Below are 22,056 nucleotides of genomic sequence, written 5' to 3' on the forward strand. Positions count from 1 at the left end.
CTCTAAAAGACTATCCCGAGAGATTATCCCAGGCTGTGTTGAGTGATTTTATTATTATTATTATTTTTTGTCCTCCTAAGAAGCTCTGATTGTCAGTCAGTCTTGGTACGATGACAGGCGTTATGCATGCAGTATGTGTGGTGTGCCGTGTTGTTAATCTCGAGTACTCCACACAGGCCAGGAGTAAGCACACACGGTTCATTTTGATTCTTCGTCATCTGTGGGATCTCTCACCTTTTAGAAATCGGTCAAGACAAAAACTAGATTTAAAAAAAAATCGGTACATCTGTAACCTGCAAAACCTGATAATCAAGGTTGGTTCTATGAGGATGACTACATGCACAGTTATCTTCGAGGCCTAAAGAAAGGCCGTGCCTTTTCGGACACTTTATGTTGGACCTTTTTATCTGTTTCATGTTTTAGACCGAGTGAAGATTGTGCAGGGTCTGTGTATTTCATCCAATGGAAATAAAAATGATTAAAAAAAAAATGTTTGTTTTGTGCTTATTTTACATTACATCACTTGAACAGTGGCATTTGTCAATTGCAGTCTTGTCATTTTGATTAGTATTTGTTTGTTTGGTTCTTTTTGGGGTGTATTGTTACAGGACTGCTTTAGGTTAGCGGCTAACCGTTAGCCCAACTTAATTCGGTTGAGTTGGCTGCAGTGTAGCCTCTGGGCCTTTTCTGGGTTTTGTCCTGGGAGGAGTCCTTCTCTGTAGGTTTAACAGCGGGTCTCAGTTGAGGGGTCATGAGGTTCTGTTTCAGGTGGCAGTGAACGTGGGTGCCGCTTCCATTTAACCCTCCTCTTACATCGGCACAAGAACTGAGGGTACACAGAGATGGAGGGAGGATGAGGACCTGAGGGAAATTTGAAGAAGATCAGACAGATGGGTGGTGGGGGGGGGCAAGGTTATGGATGGCGTTAAATGTATAGAGAAAGATTTTGAAGTTGATTTTAAGTTTGGCAGGGAGCCTGTGGAGCTGTCGGAGGATGGGCGTGATGTGATGAAAGGAAGGGGTTCTAGTGATGATCCGGGCTATCTGTATATTGTTACAGAGTGAAAAGAGAGTCTTTGTATTTCCAAGATTAGAGCAGATGAGTCCAGAGTAGTATTGTGATTTAGCTTGAGAGATAGAGTCCTTGTAAAGGGATAGTTGAGCTGTGTAGATGTTCTTGTGAACAGTGAGACCAGTTTTCCTGTCGAGTCTTTCAAGCTGCTGAGTTTTGGATTTTATGGAACGGAGATAAGGGGTGCACCAGGGGGCAGACTGGGTAAAAAAGACAGAGCGGCATTTGCCAGGAGCGAGCGTACTGACAATGTCGGTGAGACCGGAGTTGTATCGGGAAACCAATTCATCAGGAGAGGAATCATGAGTCCGGAGTCAGGGCAGCGATGCATGAAGCGAGAGAGTCAATGTGAATGTCTTTCATATTACGGTAAGAGATGGTATGGGGTGATTTTGAGAGAGAGATCTGGAGGATAACGTTACATGAAGTGAGGAAGTGGTCCGTGATAGGAAGTTCATCAGCAGGACAGTTGGATGGGGTAAGACCAGAGCAGCAAATTATATCCAGGGTGTGACCTTTATTGTGTGTGGGAAGTCTGCAAACTGATGGAAACCAAAACTGTCAACCGAAGAAGCGAGGTCCATGAAAAGAGGAAGGGCTGTATTGTCCATGTGTATCCTGAAATCCCCAAGTATAATTATATTTGGTGAGAGAGAGAGAAGAGATGGGTGAGGACAGCAGACAATTCATTTAAAAGGAGGCATCAATGCACCCAGCCCAGGAGGTGCTAGTGGACACAGCAGACCCAAAGGCCAGTTGGGACCCCCATGCACCCCCGTGACAGAGTGAGGGTCATCTGTGGCCCTGTGCTCAAGGAACGACATAAAGCCCCAGCACCGATGAGCAGATCCGCCAAGTGGATGCACAGGGAGGTTAGGCCAGGCATCCGCCCCACCCACAACGTATGGGAGGAGGAAAGAATCGCATGGCATTCTCCACAGGCAAAAAGGAATCAAAGATCAAAGTCCAGCAGACCGTTCAAAGGTAAGCAGCTTTCAATCTAATTATATCGTTGATTATTTCATTTTGCCCATATTTTTTTCCTAAACTAACGTAACATTTGATTAGCATTAACAAGTGATTATCAACATGGTTTGAATTGTGAAAACCAAAGTATAACAAGTATTGATTGTGATGATTGATTTGGGAGGTTGGTAATTTTTAAATCCCCGAGTATACATCATCTTGGAGGGGATGGAATCCTGCAGCTCAAGTACGGAGCATTTCTGCCTAACAAAAGTCCGAAAGCTTTGAACCGGTCTGCATTCCCATGAAATAAGGTGTCTGCAGTATTTTCACTGCGTTGCATGCACTGAACATTGTGCATGCAACACAAGATGTATTGCATGTACCATTTTTGTCCATATTGTATTGAGTAATATGTGTTTGATGGAGTGTTTTTAAAATCAAAGCTAAGCAAATCATAAACTCGATCTCAAAATCAAGGTTTATAATTTAACCCTTTTCATGACAGCGGTCACTACAGTGGACAGTTTACCATGTGATAAGGTTACAGGGTGCATGAAAGGGTTAATGTTCTGATTGATTAATGACAGGGTGAAATAACACGTGTAAGAACAAGTGGATGTTTTTATTGCAGATTTCCATCCACTTTGACTGTGTTTCACGTGTCTTAAAAATCAATCCAATCAGAATGGCTGAAGGGAGACGAAATGATTTACTGATGAACACCACCCTAATAAATGAGCTGGCAGAAGTGGCAAAAGATTCAGCAGTTATGCAGGGTTTCCTTGTGAGGCTTAAAGAATCCCCCAACTCATCAGAGGTGACAGTTTCCCGTCTTTTGGAAAATTGTTTTTATGGTGACAAAATTTGGTGGAGGGAAGGAGGATGGGCCAGCAGATCACTTGTGTTCTTTGTATTTTAGGAGGTGACGTATGCTCCCATCACGCTCTTCCCCACGCCAGTGCCAAAAGCTATTTTCCTCCAAGCCATGGAAGTGCAGATTCACTTCAACATGCTGGTGGATAAGATCAGCCAGGATCCTGATTTCCTGCAAGCGGCTCTTGCAAGGTGCGATGCCGACTTCATATTGGGGTCTAATCACACATCATAGCTGAATAGAATCATCATGAAGCAAAGGAGTTTTTTTTTTTTTTTTTTTTGACCAGAAAATATGTTGTTGATTTCGACAAACCTTCTCGAAAATCGACATTATTTTGACATCTTTGTCAAAAAATATAACACCTTTTATTTTGACACATTTTCGTGTTCTAGCACCATTACTGTGGATGATTTCACTGCAAAGTTGTTCAAGATACACCAACATGTCCTCAAAGAGGGAAGGCTGCAGGTACGTAATTCCAACCTGGACAAACCTGCTTGTCACACTTGATGAGCTAAGCATGCATTCAGGGAACATGCTGCTCTGTGGCTTAGTCAAAGAGAACAATAGAAAAAAAAGCCACAAACTAATCATATCACAACACTCACTCTATTGCTCATTGTCGTTAAGACTAAGGAATGTCGTCCAAGCCCCGGGGGAGTAATAATAAAAACAAAATGCCTCATTGACACATTCATAGCACTCCTGATTGCAACTGAATTTGCTTCATCATTCCCATACCTTGAATAGAAGGTGCATTCATGAAACGTGCCCGATCAATGCAGTAGGCATATTCCACTTAATATGTCAAACTACCGTGGACGACAAGCATGCAGAGTAAACGAATAAACCTCAAGAAACACACTCATTTGACATATTTGATGATGCTTAGGGCACCAGTACTTTTGTTCATTGATTGCATATCTTTGAATTACTACTTGTGTGTGTGTGTGTGTGTGTGTGTGTGTGTGTGCGTGTGCAAATAGAGCATCATGTGAATGATACGCGTTTGTCAGTTTCCACGAGCAAAATACAACGTTTAGATCCTCGTTCGTTCCTTGAATTCGGGAAGAATGAAATACTGGGTTCCATTTCAACACCGTTATGAGTACAAAAACACAGCGTTCAAATGTTTAATAATTAAGGATGGGTGGTATTTCAACACCCCCGCCCCCCCATCGCGATTAACCCATGAACGGTAAAACCCAGAACAAGCGTCTCTCAGTCTCGACTCAACATGATGAGCATATGAAAGACTCCGTTTCGTAGAAAATGTTATTGTATGTTTTACAATCTGTGTTGAGATTCAAAATCCACGTATTATACATGGATTGAGAAAACAATTAACACAAAAGATAATTGAATAAGCGGTCATAGGGGGTACTGTGTTTAATTTGATCTATCCATCCATTTTCCGATCCGCTTTATCCTTACAAGGGTCGCTGGGCGTGCTGGAGCCTATCCCAGCCGTCTTCGGGCAGTAGGCGGGGAACACCCTGAACCGGTTGCCAGCCAGTCGCAGGGCACACAGAGACACACACACTCACACCTAGGGAAAATTTTGAGTGGTCAATCAGTTAAAATGTTGCTTTAAAAATGATAGTTTGACCCTGGAACAGAGTCTCAAAACAATTTCAAAACCCAAGTTGTGTTTGACCTCTAAATTTGCACACCATTTCTAATACTGACCTTCTTCTTGAAATGTTTGTTCATGTTGACAACAATTTTGTTTGTGTTGCTAAAACAGACACATTCTTAAGGTCGCTGGCCAACTGGAAGAGAGCCAGCGCATCATTGATAACAACCCTCCGGTAGGTCTGGCCAAGGCTCTGGCCAAGGCCTGGAAGCTCTATGGATCAAGGCAGTAAGTCCACTCAAAACCTTCTTAAACAACACTTCATTGTCGAATAAAAGCTTTTATTGACACATTTGCGAGGTGGTAGATAGAGGATCCCAAAAAGTAGGGAGACATGAGAGGAGCAGGGTGGACTTAACAAAATGTGTTTCACAAAAATACAAACACAACGCGGTTACAGTGAGATACAAACAATAAACCGACACCGACTGGTCGGGCAGGGAGTCCTTTGAACAAAACAGTAACTGATGACACAATGACCAACAGGTGTGCCACTGCGATTCACTTCAACATGCTGGTGGATAAGATCAGCCAGGATCCTGATTTCCTGCAAGCGGCTCTTGCAAGGTGCGATGCCGACTTCATATTGGGGTCTAATCACACATCATAGCTGAATAGAATCATCATGAAGCAAAGGAGTTTTTTTTTTTTTTTTTTTTGACCAGAAAATATGTTGTTGATTTCGACAAACCTTCTCGAAAATCGACATTATTTTGACATCTTTGTCAAAAAATATAACACCTTTTATTTTGACACATTTTCGTGTTCTAGCACCATTACTGTGGATGATTTCACTGCAAAGTTGTTCAAGATACACCAACATGTCCTCAAAGAGGGAAGGCTGCAGGTACGTAATTCCAACCTGGACAAACCTGCTTGTCACACTTGATGAGCTAAGCATGCATTCAGGGAACATGCTGCTCTGTGGCTTAGTCAAAGAGAACAATAGAAAAAAAAGCCACAAACTAATCATATCACAACACTCACTCTATTGCTCATTGTCGTTAAGACTAAGGAATGTCGTCCAAGCCCCGGGGGAGTAATAATAAAAACAAAATGCCTCATTGACACATTCATAGCACTCCTGATTGCAACTGAATTTGCTTCATCATTCCCATACCTTGAATAGAAGGTGCATTCATGAAACGTGCCCGATCAATGCAGTAGGCATATTCCACTTAATATGTCAAACTACCGTGGACGACAAGCATGCAGAGTAAACGAATAAACCTCAAGAAACACACTCATTTGACATATTTGATGATGCTTAGGGCACCAGTACTTTTGTTCATTGATTGCATATCTTTGAATTACTACTTGTGTGTGTGTGTGTGTGTGTGTGTGTGTGTGTGTGCGTGTGCGTGCGTGCGTGTGTGTGTGTGTATGTGTATATAAAATATGACAAACAAGCTTCATTTTAGAGGTCACAATGACGACAATGTCTTAATGTCTTCATTAAAGTATCCATCTCTCATGTTGTATTCTTTGCCCTCTTTCCAGTCAATTGTGTTGGGTTTAAATCGATCAGACTACATGTGGGAACAGAAGGATGGACACACCTCTCTGAAACAGATCGAAATCAACACCTTTGCTGCTGCTGCTGGAGGTGTCGCCGCACGCATGCCTGATGTACACCGGTAATGTACAAAGTAGTTGTCAACATTCTTCCATTTCCTGCTCCGCTTTATCCTCACAAGGGTCGCTGGGCGTGCTGGAGCCTATCCCAGCCGTCTTCGGGCAGTAGGCGGGGAACACCCTGAACCGGTTGCCAGCCAGTCGCAGGGCACACAGAGACACACACACTCACACCTAGGGAAAATTTTGAGTGGTCAATCAGTTAAAATGTTGCTTTAAAAATGATAGTTTGACCCTGGAACAGAGTCTCAAAACAATTTCAAAACCCAAGTTGTGTTTGACCTCTAAATTTGCACACCATTTCTAATACTGACCTTCTTCTTGAAATGTTTGTTCATGTTGACAACAATTTTGTTTGTGTTGCTAAAACAGACACATTCTTAAGGTCGCTGGCCAACTGGAAGAGAGCCAGCGCATCATTGATAACAACCCTCCGGTAGGTCTGGCCAAGGCTCTGGCCAAGGCCTGGAAGCTCTATGGATCAAGGCAGTAAGTCCACTCAAAACCTTCTTAAACAACACTTCATTGTCGAATAAAAGCTTTTATTGACACATTTGCGAGGTGGTAGATAGAGGATCCCAAAAAGTAGGGAGACATGAGAGGAGCAGGGTGGACTTAACAAAATGTGTTTCACAAAAATACAAACACAACGCGGTTACAGTGAGATACAAACAATAAACCGACACCGACTGGTCGGGCAGGGAGTCCTTTGAACAAAACAGTAACTGATGACACAATGACCAACAGGTGTGCCACTGCAGGAATAGCCCTACAGTGCCACCTGTTGGTTACGAACAGAACCACACAAACATTTATAAAGAATACTTAATTTCTCATCATATCTAGTGGTCTTTCCAGAGGTAGCTATTTTTTACATTTATGAACCACATTCCTCATGTAGAATGTATTTATGTACTCTAGTGGCATAGTGTTTAACAGGAGCCCTCTTGTCCTGAAAGAGCGGTTGTCATGTTCCTGGTGGAGGAGAATCAGATCAATATCTTGGATCAACGGATAGTCGAGAATGAGCTGTTGAAAGGGTAAAGTGTGATGACTTAAGACTTTCACAGTATCTTGCATAACCTTGGTGAAATGAAATGAATGAAACCTTGAAACCTTTGCTGCAAAATGCATTCTTGGCTCAAAGACCATTTTTCATTTAGTGATAATCTCACAATCGTCAATGTGTTCCAGGAATATTGCCACCATACGAATGCGTTTTGAGGATGTCTCAGCATCTGGAAACCTTGACAAGGATAAGAGACTGTTTGTGTAAGTGTCTTCCGTCCATTCACTGCAGGTACGTAATTCCAACCTGGACAAACCTGCTTGTCACACTTGATGAGCTAAGCATGCATTCAGGGAACATGCTGCTCTGTGGCTTAGTCAAAGAGAACAATAGAAAAAAAAGCCACAAACTAATCATATCACAACACTCACTCTATTGCTCATTGTCGTTAAGACTAAGGAATGTCGTCCAAGCCCCGGGGGAGTAATAATAAAAACAAAATGCCTCATTGACACATTCATAGCACTCCTGATTGCAACTGAATTTGCTTCATCATTCCCATACCTTGAATAGAAGGTGCATTCATGAAACGTGCCCGATCAATGCAGTAGGCATATTCCACTTAATATGTCAAACTACCGTGGACGACAAGCATGCAGAGTAAACGAATAAACCTCAAGAAACACACTCATTTGACATATTTGATGATGCTTAGGGCACCAGTACTTTTGTTCATTGATTGCATATCTTTGAATTACTACTTGTGTGTGTGTGTGTGTGTGTGTGTGTGTGTGTGTGCGTGTGTGTGTGTGTGTGTGTGCGTGTGCGTGCGTGCGTGTGTGTGTGTGTATGTGTATATAAAATATGACAAACAAGCTTCATTTTAGAGGTCACAATGACGACAATGTCTTAATGTCTTCATTAAAGTATCCATCTCTCATGTTGTATTCTTTGCCCTCTTTCCAGTCAATTGTGTTGGGTTTAAATCGATCAGACTACATGTGGGAACAGAAGGATGGACACACCTCTCTGAAACAGATCGAAATCAACACCTTTGCTGCTGCTGCTGGAGGTGTCGCCGCACGCATGCCTGATGTACACCGGTAATGTACAAAGTAGTTGTCAACATTCTTCCATTTCCTGCTCCGCTTTATCCTCACAAGGGTCGCTGGGCGTGCTGGAGCCTATCCCAGCCGTCTTCGGGCAGTAGGCGGGGAACACCCTGAACCGGTTGCCAGCCAGTCGCAGGGCACACAGAGACACACACACTCACACCTAGGGAAAATTTTGAGTGGTCAATCAGTTAAAATGTTGCTTTAAAAATGATAGTTTGACCCTGGAACAGAGTCTCAAAACAATTTCAAAACCCAAGTTGTGTTTGACCTCTAAATTTGCACACCATTTCTAATACTGACCTTCTTCTTGAAATGTTTGTTCATGTTGACAACAATTTTGTTTGTGTTGCTAAAACAGACACATTCTTAAGGTCGCTGGCCAACTGGAAGAGAGCCAGCGCATCATTGATAACAACCCTCCGGTAGGTCTGGCCAAGGCTCTGGCCAAGGCCTGGAAGCTCTATGGATCAAGGCAGTAAGTCCACTCAAAACCTTCTTAAACAACACTTCATTGTCGAATAAAAGCTTTTATTGACACATTTGCGAGGTGGTAGATAGAGGATCCCAAAAAGTAGGGAGACATGAGAGGAGCAGGGTGGACTTAACAAAATGTGTTTCACAAAAATACAAACACAACGCGGTTACAGTGAGATACAAACAATAAACCGACACCGACTGGTCGGGCAGGGAGTCCTTTGAACAAAACAGTAACTGATGACACAATGACCAACACTTATGCCACTACAGGAATAGGCCCTACAGTGCCACCTGTTGGTTACGAACAGAACCACACAAACATTTATAAAGAATACTTAATTTCTCATCATATCTAGTGGTCTTTCCAGAGGTAGCTATTTTTTACATTTATGAACCACATTCCTCATGTAGAATGTATTTATGTACTCTAGTGGCATAGTGTTTAACAGGAGCCCTCTTGTCCTGAAAGAGCGGTTGTCATGTTCCTGGTGGAGGAGAATCAGATCAATATCTTGGATCAACGGATAGTCGAGAATGAGCTGTTGAAAGGGTAAAGTGTGATGACTTAAGACTTTCACAGTATCTTGCATAACCTTGGTGAAATGAAATGAATGAAACCTTGAAACCTTTGCTGCAAAATGCATTCTTGGCTCAAAGACCATTTTTCATTTAGTGATAATCTCACAATCGTCAATGTGTTCCAGGAATATTGCCACCATACGAATGCGTTTTGAGGATGTCTCAGCATCTGGAAACCTTGACAAGGATAAGAGACTGTTTGTGTAAGTGTCTTCCGTCCATTCAAAGCCAACATGAAGATCTGTGTCGACTGTGTTTTTGCTTGTTTTGATACATTTCCGTCCTACCACAAATTCAGTGATTGTCAAGAAGTTGCAGTCGTGTACTTCAGGAATGGGTATATGCCCCGGCACTACAAGTCTGAAAAGGTAATTACTTGAAGGTAAACCACAACAGCTTTTAATCAGACGTGGGTATCATGATGAACTTTTAACACAAGAAAGGAAATGTTTCCGGAAGCCTCCACTCGCAATGAGCCGCATTCTCTAAAAGTGCACGTGCACTAGTTTGGTGTATGTGTATATAAAATATGACAAACAAGCTTCATTTTAGAGGTCACAATGACGACAATGTCTTAATGTCTTCATTAAAGTATCCATCTCTCATGTTGTATTCTTTGCCCTCTTTCCAGTCAATTGTGTTGGGTTTAAATCGATCAGACTACATGTGGGAACAGAAGGATGGACACACCTCTCTGAAACAGATCGAAATCAACACCTTTGCTGCTGCTGCTGGAGGTGTCGCCGCACGCATGCCTGATGTACACCGGTAATGTACAAAGTAGTTGTCAACATTCTTCCATTTCCTGCTCCGCTTTATCCTCACAAGGGTCGCTGGGCGTGCTGGAGCCTATCCCAGCCGTCTTCGGGCAGTAGGCGGGGAACACCCTGAACCGGTTGCCAGCCAGTCGCAGGGCACACAGAGACACACACACTCACACCTAGGGAAAATTTTGAGTGGTCAATCAGTTAAAATGTTGCTTTAAAAATGATAGTTTGACCCTGGAACAGAGTCTCAAAACAATTTCAAAACCCAAGTTGTGTTTGACCTCTAAATTTGCACACCATTTCTAATACTGACCTTCTTCTTGAAATGTTTGTTCATGTTGACAACAATTTTGTTTGTGTTGCTAAAACAGACACATTCTTAAGGTCGCTGGCCAACTGGAAGAGAGCCAGCGCATGCATCATTGATACCAACCCTCCGGTAGGTCTGGCCAAGGCTCTGGCCAAGGCCTGGAAGCTCTATGGATCAAGGCAGTAAGTCCACTCAAAACCTTCTTAAACAACACTTCATTGTCGAATAAAAGCTTTTATTGACACATTTGCGAGGTGGTAGATAGAGGATCCCAAAAAGTAGGGAGACATGAGAGGAGCAGGGTGGACTTAACAAAATGTGTTTCACAAAAATACAAACACAACGCGGTTACAGTGAGATACAAACAATAAACCGACACCGACTGGTCGGGCAGGGAGTCCTTTGAACAAAACAGTAACTGATGACACAATGACCAACAGGTGTGCCACTGCAGGAATAGCCCTACAGTGCCACCTGTTGGTTACGAACAGAACCACACAAACATTTATAAAGAATACTTAATTTCTCATCATATCTAGTGGTCTTTCCAGAGGTAGCTATTTTTTACATTTATGAACCACATTCCTCATGTAGAATGTATTTATGTACTCTAGTGGCATAGTGTTTAACAGGAGCCCTCTTGTCCTGAAAGAGCGGTTGTCATGTTCCTGGTGGAGGAGAATCAGATCAATATCTTGGATCAACGGATAGTCGAGAATGAGCTGTTGAAAGGGTAAAGTGTGATGACTTAAGACTTTCACAGTATCTTGCATAACCTTGGTGAAATGAAATGAATGAAACCTTGAAACCTTTGCTGCAAAATGCATTCTTGGCTCAAAGACCATTTTTCATTTAGTGATAATCTCACAATCGTCAATGTGTTCCAGGAATATTGCCACCATACGAATGCGTTTTGAGGATGTCTCAGCATCTGGAAACCTTGACAAGGATAAGAGACTGTTTGTGTAAGTGTCTTCCGTCCATTCAAAGCCAACATGAAGATCTGTGTCGACTGTGTTTTTGCTTGTTTTGATACATTTCCGTCCTACCACAAATTCAGTGATTGTCAAGAAGTTGCAGTCGTGTACTTCAGGAATGGGTATATGCCCCGGCACTACAAGTCTGAAAAGGTAATTACTTGAAGGTAAACCACAACAGCTTTTAATCAGACGTGGGTATCATGATGAACTTTTAACACAAGAAAGGAAATGTTTCCGGAAGCCTCCACTCGCAATGAGCCGCATTCTCTAAAAGTGCACGTGCACTAGTTTGTGTGTGCGGTTGATTCATCAATATCTTCATTCTTGAATGTGTGCCTATTCTGCAAACAAATTTAGAACGGCCTCAGGCCAAGGGAGCGCGCAAATCATAATCCATCAGCCTTCGAAAAAAAATCTTGACCCGAGATGCAACATTTTTTGAAACTAGGGTCATGTATTTATAAAATTAATAATCATTTGATGATAATAAGTTAAGTCGGCCATTTGCTAATGAGTTGACTCTTGTCTCAAATACTACCCTCAGGCATGCATTTTGCAGAATTCTTGAATGAAACCGGTCTAAGTTGTGGTGCATGTCGCGTAATGAGATTTTGGTGAATTTGATCAAGATCCAGGCAGATTCTGCACTCTGCCGTTATGTATGGTGGATGTCATTGTCTTTCATTTATTCTGTAAATACGACAACATCATGCATTTAATCACTTTTTTTCACATAGTTTTAACGTAGCAGGATTATCACTCTCTGTAAGAATACCGGTTGGATTCCGGCTCCGGCCTCACTGTGTGGAGTTTGCATCCCAAAGTGAAGTAAACCTGAAGTCATTTTCTCATCATGATCATAAAGATAAACCACACAAGTTTCATTTTTACCAGCTGCATTTCTTTGTTTCTAGGCCTGGGATGCCCGCCTGATGATGGAGTGCTCTTTGGCCGTGAAGTGTCCGGATATCAGCACCCACCTGGCTGGAACAAAGAAGGTGCAGCAGGTGCTTGCTAAGCCCGGTGTTCTGGAGCATTTCTTCCCCGATCAGCCGCAAGTAGTGGAGCAAGTGAGGGCCACCTTTGCTGGCCTCTACACTCTAGACATGGTGAGCAACATTTTTTTTAAACATTTTATTCAGTGTTTGTGCAACATGGCAAAGACAGTGCATTGTCAAGTCAAATTTATTTATATCGTCCATAATCACAGGAAAGCCTCAAATGCCAAACTCGAAATGCATGGCCATAGAGGGGAGTGCTCAAAACTATTTGGACGTCATCTGTACGTGCAATGCAAACACATTTTTTGGAGGCACCGCTTTGGTGTGTTGCAGCTTTTGTGTGCATGTGATAAGAGGAGAGACGTAATTATAGTGCATTTTGAAACATCCTCCATAGGAGATGAGACCAAAAAATTTTGTCTACAAACTGATTGTGCACCTCAGGGGCCATTTACACAATTATTTTCAACAACCATTTTGACAGCCAACCATTTTTTAACAATGTTTGGACGTCATCTGTATGTGCAATGCAAACACATTTTTGGAGGCAGTTTTTTTACAGGGCATTCATGTGAATGTTGGAAAGCTCTTCTTTTTTATTTTTTTAACTAAAGGGAGCAGAAGGTGATGAAACAGTAGCGATGGCTTTGGCGACACCGGATCGGTTTGTTCTGAAGCCTCAGCGAGAGGGAGGAGGTACAGTCCAAGAAATAAAATCATTCCTTTCATCATGGAGCACAACATCTGTCCATTTTCTACTCTGCTCAACCTGTGCCTTTACCAGGACAAAATTTCATGAGTTAGGGTTCGTACTGATATTTTTTATGGATCGCTAAAATTGAACTTGCTCAATTAAAACAAAAACACAATCACATTTCTTTAATTTGAGGAAACAACATTTACGGACAAGAGATCTGTGAGGTCCTTGGCAAAGTGAAGAGCAGTGCGGAGCGAATGGCCTACATATTGATGGATAAGATCCAGCCTGTGCCTACACGCAACTGCCTGCTCAGAAGAGGCAAGCCCCTCAAAATAAGTTCTTGCCTAAGTGAGCTGGGCTTCTTCGGAGCCTATGTCAGGTAAGCAGTCACTGTTGATTGTTACAATTTTGGAATCTTAGAATATTTGTTTCACATTGGGCGAGGAGATGAAAAGAAAGACAACAAAAGGTTTATCATGGAATCCTCACATGCCATTTTTGTCCAGGCAGGGTAAAGACATGCTGATGAACGATTGTGTGGGCTATCTTATGAGGACGAAAAGTTCAGAATACTTGGATGGGGGTGTAGCTTCAGGATATGCAGTCTTGGACAACCCGCTCCTCTTCTGAGAAGGTGCACATGTACCTGGCTTTGACACAATTCGCCGTCATTAGCCAATGTTGATGTCTCAGCATCTGGAAACCTTGACAAGGATAAGAGACTGTTTGTGTAAGTGTCTTCCGTCCATTCAAAGCCAACATGAAGATCTGTGTCGACTGTGTTTTTGCTTGTTTTGATACATTTCCGTCCTACCACAAATTCAGTGATTGTCAAGAAGTTGCAGTCGTGTACTTCAGGAATGGGTATATGCCCCGGCACTACAAGTCTGAAAAGGTAATTACTTGAAGGTAAACCACAACAGCTTTTAATCAGACGTGGGTATCATGATGAACTTTTAACACAAGAAAGGAAATGTTTCCGGAAGCCTCCACTCGCAATGAGCCGCATTCTCTAAAAGTGCACGTGCACTAGTTTGTGTGTGCGGTTGATTCATCAATATCTTCATTCTTGAATGTGTGCCTATTCTGCAAACAAATTTAGAACGGCCTCAGGCCAAGGGAGCGCGCAAATCATAATCCATCAGCCTTCGAAAAAAAATCTTGACCCGAGATGCAACATTTTTTGAAACTAGGGTCATGTATTTATAAAATTAATAATCATTTGATGATAATAAGTTAAGTCGGCCATTTGCTAATGAGTTGACTCTTGTCTCAAATACTACCCTCAGGCATGCATTTTGCAGAATTCTTGAATGAAACCGGTCTAAGTTGTGGTGCATGTCGCGTAATGAGATTTTGGTGAATTTGATCAAGATCCAGGCAGATTCTGCACTCTGCCGTTATGTATGGTGGATGTCATTGTCTTTCATTTATTCTGTAAATACGACAACATCATGCATTTAATCACTTTTTTTCACATAGTTTTAACGTAGCAGGATTATCACTCTCTGTAAGAATACCGGTTGGATTCCGGCTCCGGCCTCACTGTGTGGAGTTTGCATCACACACTCACACCTAGGGAAAATTTTGAGTGGTCAATCAGTTAAAATGTTGCTTTAAAAATGATAGTTTGACCCTGGAACAGAGTCTCAAAACAATTTCAAAACCCAAGTTGTGTTTGACCTCTAAATTTGCACACCATTTCTAATACTGACCTTCTTCTTGAAATGTTTGTTCATGTTGACAACAATTTTGTTTGTGTTGCTAAAACAGACACATTCTTAAGGTCGCTGGCCAACTGGAAGAGAGCCAGCGCATCATTGATAACAACCCTCCGGTAGGTCTGGCCAAGGCTCTGGCCAAGGCCTGGAAGCTCTATGGATCAAGGCAGTAAGTCCACTCAAAACCTTCTTAAACAACACTTCATTGTCGAATAAAAGCTTTTATTGACACATTTGCGAGGTGGTAGATAGAGGATCCCAAAAAGTAGGGAGACATGAGAGGAGCAGGGTGGACTTAACAAAATGTGTTTCACAAAAATACAAACACAACGCGGTTACAGTGAGATACAAACAATAAACCGACACCGACTGGTCGGGCAGGGAGTCCTTTGAACAAAACAGTAACTGATGACACAATGACCAACAGGTGTGCCACTGCAGGAATAGCCCTACAGTGCCACCTGTTGGTTACGAACAGAACCACACAAACATTTATAAAGAATACTTAATTTCTCATCATATCTAGTGGTCTTTCCAGAGGTAGCTATTTTTTACATTTATGAACCACATTCCTCATGTAGAATGTATTTATGTACTCTAGTGGCATAGTGTTTAACAGGAGCCCTCTTGTCCTGAAAGAGCGGTTGTCATGTTCCTGGTGGAGGAGAATCAGATCAATATCTTGGATCAACGGATAGTCGAGAATGAGCTGTTGAAAGGGTAAAGTGTGATGACTTAAGACTTTCACAGTATCTTGCATAACCTTGGTGAAATGAAATGAATGAAACCTTGAAACCTTTGCTGCAAAATGCATTCTTGGCTCAAAGACCATTTTTCATTTAGTGATAATCTCACAATCGTCAATGTGTTCCAGGAATATTGCCACCATACGAATGCGTTTTGAGGATGTCTCAGCATCTGGAAACCTTGACAAGGATAAGAGACTGTTTGTGTAAGTGTCTTCCGTCCATTCAAAGCCAACATGAAGATCTGTGTCGACTGTGTTTTTGCTTGTTTTGATACATTTCCGTCCTACCACAAATTCAGTGATTGTCAAGAAGTTGCAGTCGTGTACTTCAGGAATGGGTATATGCCCCGGCACTACAAGTCTGAAAAGGTAATTACTTGAAGGTAAACCACAACAGCTTTTAATCAGACGTGGGTATCATGATGAACTTTTAACACAAGAAAGGAAATGTTTCCGGAAGCCTCCACTCGCAATGAGCCGCATTCTCTAAAAGTGCACGTGCACTAGTTTGTGTGTGCGGTTGATTCATCAATATCTTCATTCTTGAATGTGTGCCTATTCTGCAAACAAATTTAGAACGGCCTCAGGCCAAGGGAGCGCGCAAATCATAATCCATCAGCCTTCGAAAAAAAATCTTGACCCGAGATGCAACATTTTTTGAAACTAGGGTCATGTATTTATAAAATTAATAATCATTTGATGATAATAAGTTAAGTCGGCCATTTGCTAATGAGTTGACTCTTGTCTCAAATACTACCCTCAGGCATGCATTTTGCAGAATTCTTGAATGAAACCGGTCTAAGTTGTGGTGCATGTCGCGTAATGAGATTTTGGTGAATTTGATCAAGATCCAGGCAGATTCTGCACTCTGCCGTTATGTATGGTGGATGTCATTGTCTTTCATTTATTCTGTAAATACGACAACATCATGCATTTAATCACTTTTTTTCACATAGTTTTAACGTAGCAGGATTATCACTCTCTGTAAGAATACCGGTTGGATTCCGGCTCCGGCCTCACTGTGTGGAGTTTGCATCCCAAAGTGAAGTAAACCTGAAGTCATTTTCTCATCATGATCATAAAGATAAACCACACAAGTTTCATTTTTACCAGCTGCATTTCTTTGTTTCTAGGCCTGGGATGCCCGCCTGATGATGGAGTGCTCTTTGGCCGTGAAGTGTCCGGATATCAGCACCCACCTGGCTGGAACAAAGAAGGTGCAGCAGGTGCTTGCTAAGCCCGGTGTTCTGGAGCATTTCTTCCCCGATCAGCCGCAAGTAGTGGAGCAAGTGAGGGCCACCTTTGCTGGCCTCTACACTCTAGACATGGTGAGCAACATTTTTTTTAAACATTTTATTCAGTGTTTGTGCAACATGGCAAAGACAGTGCATTGTCAAGTCAAATTTATTTATATCGTCCATAATCACAGGAAAGCCTCAAATGCCAAACTCGAAATGCATGGCCATAGAGGGGAGTGCTCAAAACTATTTGGACGTCATCTGTACGTGCAATGCAAACACATTTTTTGGAGGCACCGCTTTGGTGTGTTGCAGCTTTTGTGTGCATGTGATAAGAGGAGAGACGTAATTATAGTGCATTTTGAAACATCCTCCATAGGAGATGAGACCAAAAAATTTTGTCTACAAACTGATTGTGCACCTCAGGGGCCATTTACACAATTATTTTCAACAACCATTTTGACAGCCAACCATTTTTTAACAATGTTTGGACGTCATCTGTATGTGCAATGCAAACACATTTTTGGAGGCAGTTTTTTTACAGGGCATTCATGTGAATGTTGGAAAGCTCTTCTTTTTTATTTTTTTAACTAAAGGGAGCAGAAGGTGATGAAACAGTAGCGATGGCTTTGGCGACACCGGATCGGTTTGTTCTGAAGCCTCAGCGAGAGGGAGGAGGTACAGTCCAAGAAATAAAATCATTCCTTTCATCATGGAGCACAACATCTGTCCATTTTCTACTCTGCTCAACCTGTGCCTTTACCAGGACAAAATTTCATGAGTTAGGGTTCGTACTGATATTTTTTATGGATCGCTAAAATTGAACTTGCTCAATTAAAACAAAAACACAATCACATTTCTTTAATTTGAGGAAACAACATTTACGGACAAGAGATCTGTGAGGTCCTTGGCAAAGTGAAGAGCAGTGCGGAGCGAATGGCCTACATATTGATGGATAAGATCCAGCCTGTGCCTACACGCAACTGCCTGCTCAGAAGAGGCAAGCCCCTCAAAATAAGTTCTTGCCTAAGTGAGCTGGGCTTCTTCGGAGCCTATGTCAGGTAAGCAGTCACTGTTGATTGTTACAATTTTGGAATCTTAGAATATTTGTTTCACATTGGGCGAGGAGATGAAAAGAAAGACAACAAAAGGTTTATCATGGAATCCTCACATGCCATTTTTGTCCAGGCAGGGTAAAGACATGCTGATGAACGATTGTGTGGGCTATCTTATGAGGACGAAAAGTTCAGAATACTTGGATGGGGGTGTAGCTTCAGGATATGCAGATGATAATAAGTTAAGTCGGCCATTTGCTAATGAGTTGACTCTTGTCTCAAATACTACCCTCAGGCATGCATTTTGCAGAATTCTTGAATGAAACCGGTCTAAGTTGTGGTGCATGTCGCGTAATGAGATTTTGGTGAATTTGATCAAGATCCAGGCAGATTCTGCACTCTGCCGTTATGTATGGTGGATGTCATTGTCTTTCATTTATTCTGTAAATACGACAACATCATGCATTTAATCACTTTTTTTCACATAGTTTTAACGTAGCAGGATTATCACTCTCTGTAAGAATACCGGTTGGATTCCGGCTCCGGCCTCACTGTGTGGAGTTTGCATCCCAAAGTGAAGTAAACCTGAAGTCATTTTCTCATCATGATCATAAAGATAAACCACACAAGTTTCATTTTTACCAGCTGCATTTCTTTGTTTCTAGGCCTGGGATGCCCGCCTGATGATGGAGTGCTCTTTGGCCGTGAAGTGTCCGGATATCAGCACCCACCTGGCTGGAACAAAGAAGGTGCAGCAGGTGCTTGCTAAGCCCGGTGTTCTGGAGCATTTCTTCCCCGATCAGCCGCAAGTAGTGGAGCAAGTGAGGGCCACCTTTGCTGGCCTCTACACTCTAGACATGGTGAGCAACATTTTTTTTAAACATTTTATTCAGTGTTTGTGCAACATGGCAAAGACAGTGCATTGTCAAGTCAAATTTATTTATATCGTCCATAATCACAGGAAAGCCTCAAATGCCAAACTCGAAATGCATGGCCATAGAGGGGAGTGCTCAAAACTATTTGGACGTCATCTGTACGTGCAATGCAAACACATTTTTTGGAGGCACCGCTTTGGTGTGTTGCAGCTTTTGTGTGCATGTGATAAGAGGAGAGACGTAATTATAGTGCATTTTGAAACATCCTCCATAGGAGATGAGACCAAAAAATTTTGTCTACAAACTGATTGTGCACCTCAGGGGCCATTTACACAATTATTTTCAACAACCATTTTGACAGCCAACCATTTTTTAACAATGTTTGGACGTCATCTGTATGTGCAATGCAAACACATTTTTGGAGGCAGTTTTTTTACAGGGCATTCATGTGAATGTTGGAAAGCTCTTCTTTTTTATTTTTTTAACTAAAGGGAGCAGAAGGTGATGAAACAGTAGCGATGGCTTTGGCGACACCAGATCGGTTTGTTCTGAAGCCTCAGCGAGAAGGAGGAGGTACAGTCCAAGAAATAAAATCATTCCTTTCATCATGGAGCACAACATCTGTCCATTTTCTACTCTGCTCAACCTGTGCCTTTACCAGGACAAAATTTCATGAGTTAGGGTTCGTACTGATATTTTTTATGGATCGCTAAAATTGAACTTGCTCAATTAAAACAAAAACACAATCACATTTCTTTAATTTGAGGAAACAACATTTACGGACAAGAGATCTGTGAGGTCCTTGGCAAAGTGAAGAGCAGTGCGGAGCGAATGGCCTACATATTGATGGATAAGATCCAGCCCGTGCCTACACGCAACTGCCTGCTCGGAAGAGGCAAGCCCCTCAAAATAAGTTCTTGCCTAAGTGAACTGGGCTTCTTCGGAGCCTATGTCAGGTAAGCAGTCACTGTTGATTGTTACAATTTTGGAATCTTAGAATATTTGTTTCACTTTGGGCGAGGAGATTAAAAGAAAGACAACAAAAGGTTTATCATGGAATCCTCACATGCCATTTTTGTCCAGGCAGGGTAAAGACATGCTGATGAACGATTGTGTGGGCTATCTTATGAGGACGAAAAGTTCAGAATACTTGGATGGGGGTGTAGCTTCAGGATATGCAGTCTTGGACAACCCGCTCCTCTTCTGAGAAGGTGCACATGTACCTGGCTTTGACATAATTCCCCGCCATTAGTCAATGTTGCATCCTCTCTGCTCTGCCAATTAGCCACGCCCACTTAATTGAAGGCTCTGATTCTTACTCTCTCATTGCCAGATTGTTCAACACGGGCTGATGCAAGATGCTCCAGCGGCTTCCAATGGATTGATCTTCTGTTGCCGACCCTTGACCTCCCCGCCTCGATATTCTCTCAGGCAGAACTCATAGTCTGCCCTAGCAGACTATGAGTTCTGCCTTAGCTTGTTTGCCTGTCCCCGTGGCGGTTTGCTGTTTTGCTATGACAACCAAGTGTGAGTTTCACCCTCCTGCGAACCATGGATCACTGAGCATTTCATCACCTGACTCCAAACCACCTCCCCGGTCTTTGGACTCATGATCTGAGATGGACAAAAAAAAAGTTTGGATTTTTCTGCTCAATTCATATTCCACGAATGCAATATTAATTGGAATGCCATGTTTAGACTACTGGGGGCGTATAGAACATTGTATTCTCAAGAACATTTTTGACTTGACTTCCCCTTTAAGGCTAAAGTCTGGGAACAGGTCTGCCAGCATTCTTGAAAAGGGGGCTTTGCTATAAGAATGGAAGTCTGTTTCCTCCCCATCACGCCCAGGACGGTCATCTCTGATCCACTTGCTTCTGTTCGGCAACCATCATGAGTTCGTCCAATTTCACATCCTGCATCCCTGGTGGACCTTTGGTGTTGACGACACAGCTCGAACCTCAACCGGACAACTGGTGCAATCTTCGCTTGGAGTTTTTAATGTCACGTTTGCCTCAAAAAACTTGTCACGCCTCTGTACTCACCATCACCTGTTCATGGCAGCTTGAGGCACCCGGTCTGAAGAAATGTGTCCCGAGCTATCTTCTGACACTGCTCTGACAATGCATTGGGTGCAGCTCTTCCAACCATCTTCCACCATGCGCGGAATGTAACATATTTGCCACACAAGCCAAATGACAGCCGAGATTCTTCTATTTCTTCTGCTGTAACTATTCACTTCTTTGTACTCACACACACACACACACACACACACACACACACACACACACACACACACACACACACACACACACGTGACTAAATGTAACAGATGTGTCTTAATTATTTCAGGACTTGGAGAAGAGAAATAACTGACCAAATAATGTCACTTTGGCATGCCAGAACTCAGACCTGAATCCAATTAAAATCTGGAGCATTCCTCGAGGAGTGTTGTCTCCAAGTGGTGCCCTTACTTTCTAACAGGTTTGAAGGACTTTGTGGTTAAAGAGTACATATTCCCAAGTCTAGATGTGCTATATTGATAAACTCCTTCCGAAGACTTGGAAACTCTAAACTTTTATTGACTTCTACTTAGTTTTTAACAATTATGCAGGGACGGAATTTCATTGGCGAAACATGTTTTGAATCGATGACGTAACGTAGCCTTGAGGACTTGAAACCTTGTAGCTTGTAGTTTTGCAAATAGTTCACTAGGTGGGAGTAAAAGCAAAGCTATTTTTCTTGACATGTCCATGAGCTCAACAAATCACAGCTCCTTTTTGGTCTTGTAAATTGACAAATGAACTATTTATGTTTTTATTTATTTATTGTCACTTTATTACCAACGCATTTAACGTATGAGGGACAGCTATGGGTGAGCATATTTTCCATCGTACGTCTCCACCATTTGGGTGGTGGCTGGGCTGGATCTTGGCTGACTTTGGGCAAGAGGTATGGTGCATCCTGGAATCCTCACCAGCCACTCTCAGGGCACAATTGACCACTGTACCCATTACCTCAAGCGTGTGGCTCAGGTGCTTAGTTACCATGACTAAACGAATCTGTACAGCTGCTGTTTATCCGAGGTCCGGGTGGCGAAGGCAGCGGGCTAAGCAAGGTAGGCCAGATTTCCCTCCATCCAGCCATTTTCTAGAGGCATCACACGGTGCTGTGAAATTGGTGGATGCGCTATGCCTCGCTGGGCATTCCGGGTGACACGGCTGCCGGCGCATCTTGCAATTTGGTGACAAAAGCAAGACAACATTTTCGAGTCCCTAAAAATGTATTTCAT

The 22,056-nt window shown here is 42.4% G+C and overlaps 2 protein-coding genes and 1 long non-coding RNA gene across 6 annotated transcripts; all 3 read left to right on the plus strand.

The window, feature by feature from the left end:
* The first annotated feature begins 1,726 nt into the window (after positions 1–1,726).
* Positions 1,727–13,778, plus strand: LOC109511731 (glutathione synthetase-like). The gene is made up of 13 exons (XM_019862993.1): positions 1,727–2,056; positions 2,726–2,858; positions 2,961–3,106; positions 3,311–3,386; positions 6,055–6,191; positions 6,562–6,678; positions 7,149–7,229; positions 7,384–7,461; positions 9,668–9,737; positions 12,341–12,535; positions 13,042–13,123; positions 13,317–13,506; positions 13,634–13,778. The coding sequence occupies exons 1-13, from the start codon at positions 1,977–1,979 to the stop codon at positions 13,755–13,757; spliced, it is 1,509 nt and encodes a 502-aa protein (XP_019718552.1). The 5' UTR covers positions 1,727–1,976; the 3' UTR covers positions 13,758–13,778.
* A 32-nt stretch (positions 13,779–13,810) lies between these two features.
* On the plus strand, positions 13,811–13,997 carry LOC109511732 (uncharacterized). Its single transcript, XR_002167383.1, has 2 exons — positions 13,811–13,857; positions 13,953–13,997. It is a non-coding gene; the product is annotated as an uncharacterized LOC109511732 (long non-coding RNA).
* A 4,444-nt stretch (positions 13,998–18,441) lies between these two features.
* Positions 18,442–21,161, plus strand: LOC109511730 (glutathione synthetase-like). 4 transcript variants are annotated; one of them, XR_002167381.1, is made up of 5 exons: positions 18,442–18,749; positions 19,256–19,337; positions 19,531–19,720; positions 19,852–19,975; positions 20,098–21,161. XR_002167381.1 is itself a non-coding variant. In XM_019862991.1 (5 exons), the coding sequence occupies exons 1-4, from the start codon at positions 18,573–18,575 to the stop codon at positions 19,969–19,971; spliced, it is 573 nt and encodes a 190-aa protein (XP_019718550.1). In that variant the 5' UTR covers positions 18,445–18,572; the 3' UTR covers positions 19,972–19,975; positions 20,098–21,161. The 4 variants fall into 4 exon arrangements, 2 of the variants coding, with proteins under 2 accessions (XP_019718551.1, XP_019718550.1); XM_019862991.1 differs by having other exon boundaries at positions 18,445–18,749; positions 19,848–19,975; XM_019862992.1 differs by lacking the exon at positions 19,852–19,975 and having other exon boundaries at positions 18,443–18,749.
* The last annotated feature ends 895 nt before the right edge of the window (positions 21,162–22,056 follow it).

Source organism: Hippocampus comes, unplaced genomic scaffold (assembly GCF_001891065.2).
Source record: "Hippocampus comes isolate QL1 unplaced genomic scaffold, H_comes_QL1_v1.1 scaffold1, whole genome shotgun sequence".
NCBI lineage: Eukaryota > Metazoa > Chordata > Actinopteri > Syngnathiformes > Syngnathidae > Hippocampus > Hippocampus comes.

Excerpts from the sequence above, each read along its gene's own strand:
- LOC109511731 (XM_019862993.1), top strand. The coding sequence starts at position 1,977 with ATGGGAGGAGGAAAGAATCGCATGGCATTCTCCACAGGCAAAAAGGAA. Across the intron at positions 6,679-7,148 it reads AAGCTCTATGGATCAAGGCA|AGCGGTTGTCATGTTCCTGG; the intron begins GTAAGTCCACTC and ends TTGTCCTGAAAG. Across the intron at positions 7,230-7,383 it reads GAGAATGAGCTGTTGAAAGG|GAATATTGCCACCATACGAA; the intron begins GTAAAGTGTGAT and ends AATGTGTTCCAG.
- LOC109511730 (XM_019862991.1), top strand. The coding sequence starts at position 18,573 with ATGATGGAGTGCTCTTTGGCCGTGAAGTGTCCGGATATCAGCACCCAC. Across the intron at positions 18,750-19,255 it reads GCCTCTACACTCTAGACATG|GGAGCAGAAGGTGATGAAAC; the intron begins GTGAGCAACATT and ends TTTTAACTAAAG. Across the intron at positions 19,338-19,530 it reads GCCTCAGCGAGAAGGAGGAG|GAAACAACATTTACGGACAA; the intron begins GTACAGTCCAAG and ends CTTTAATTTGAG.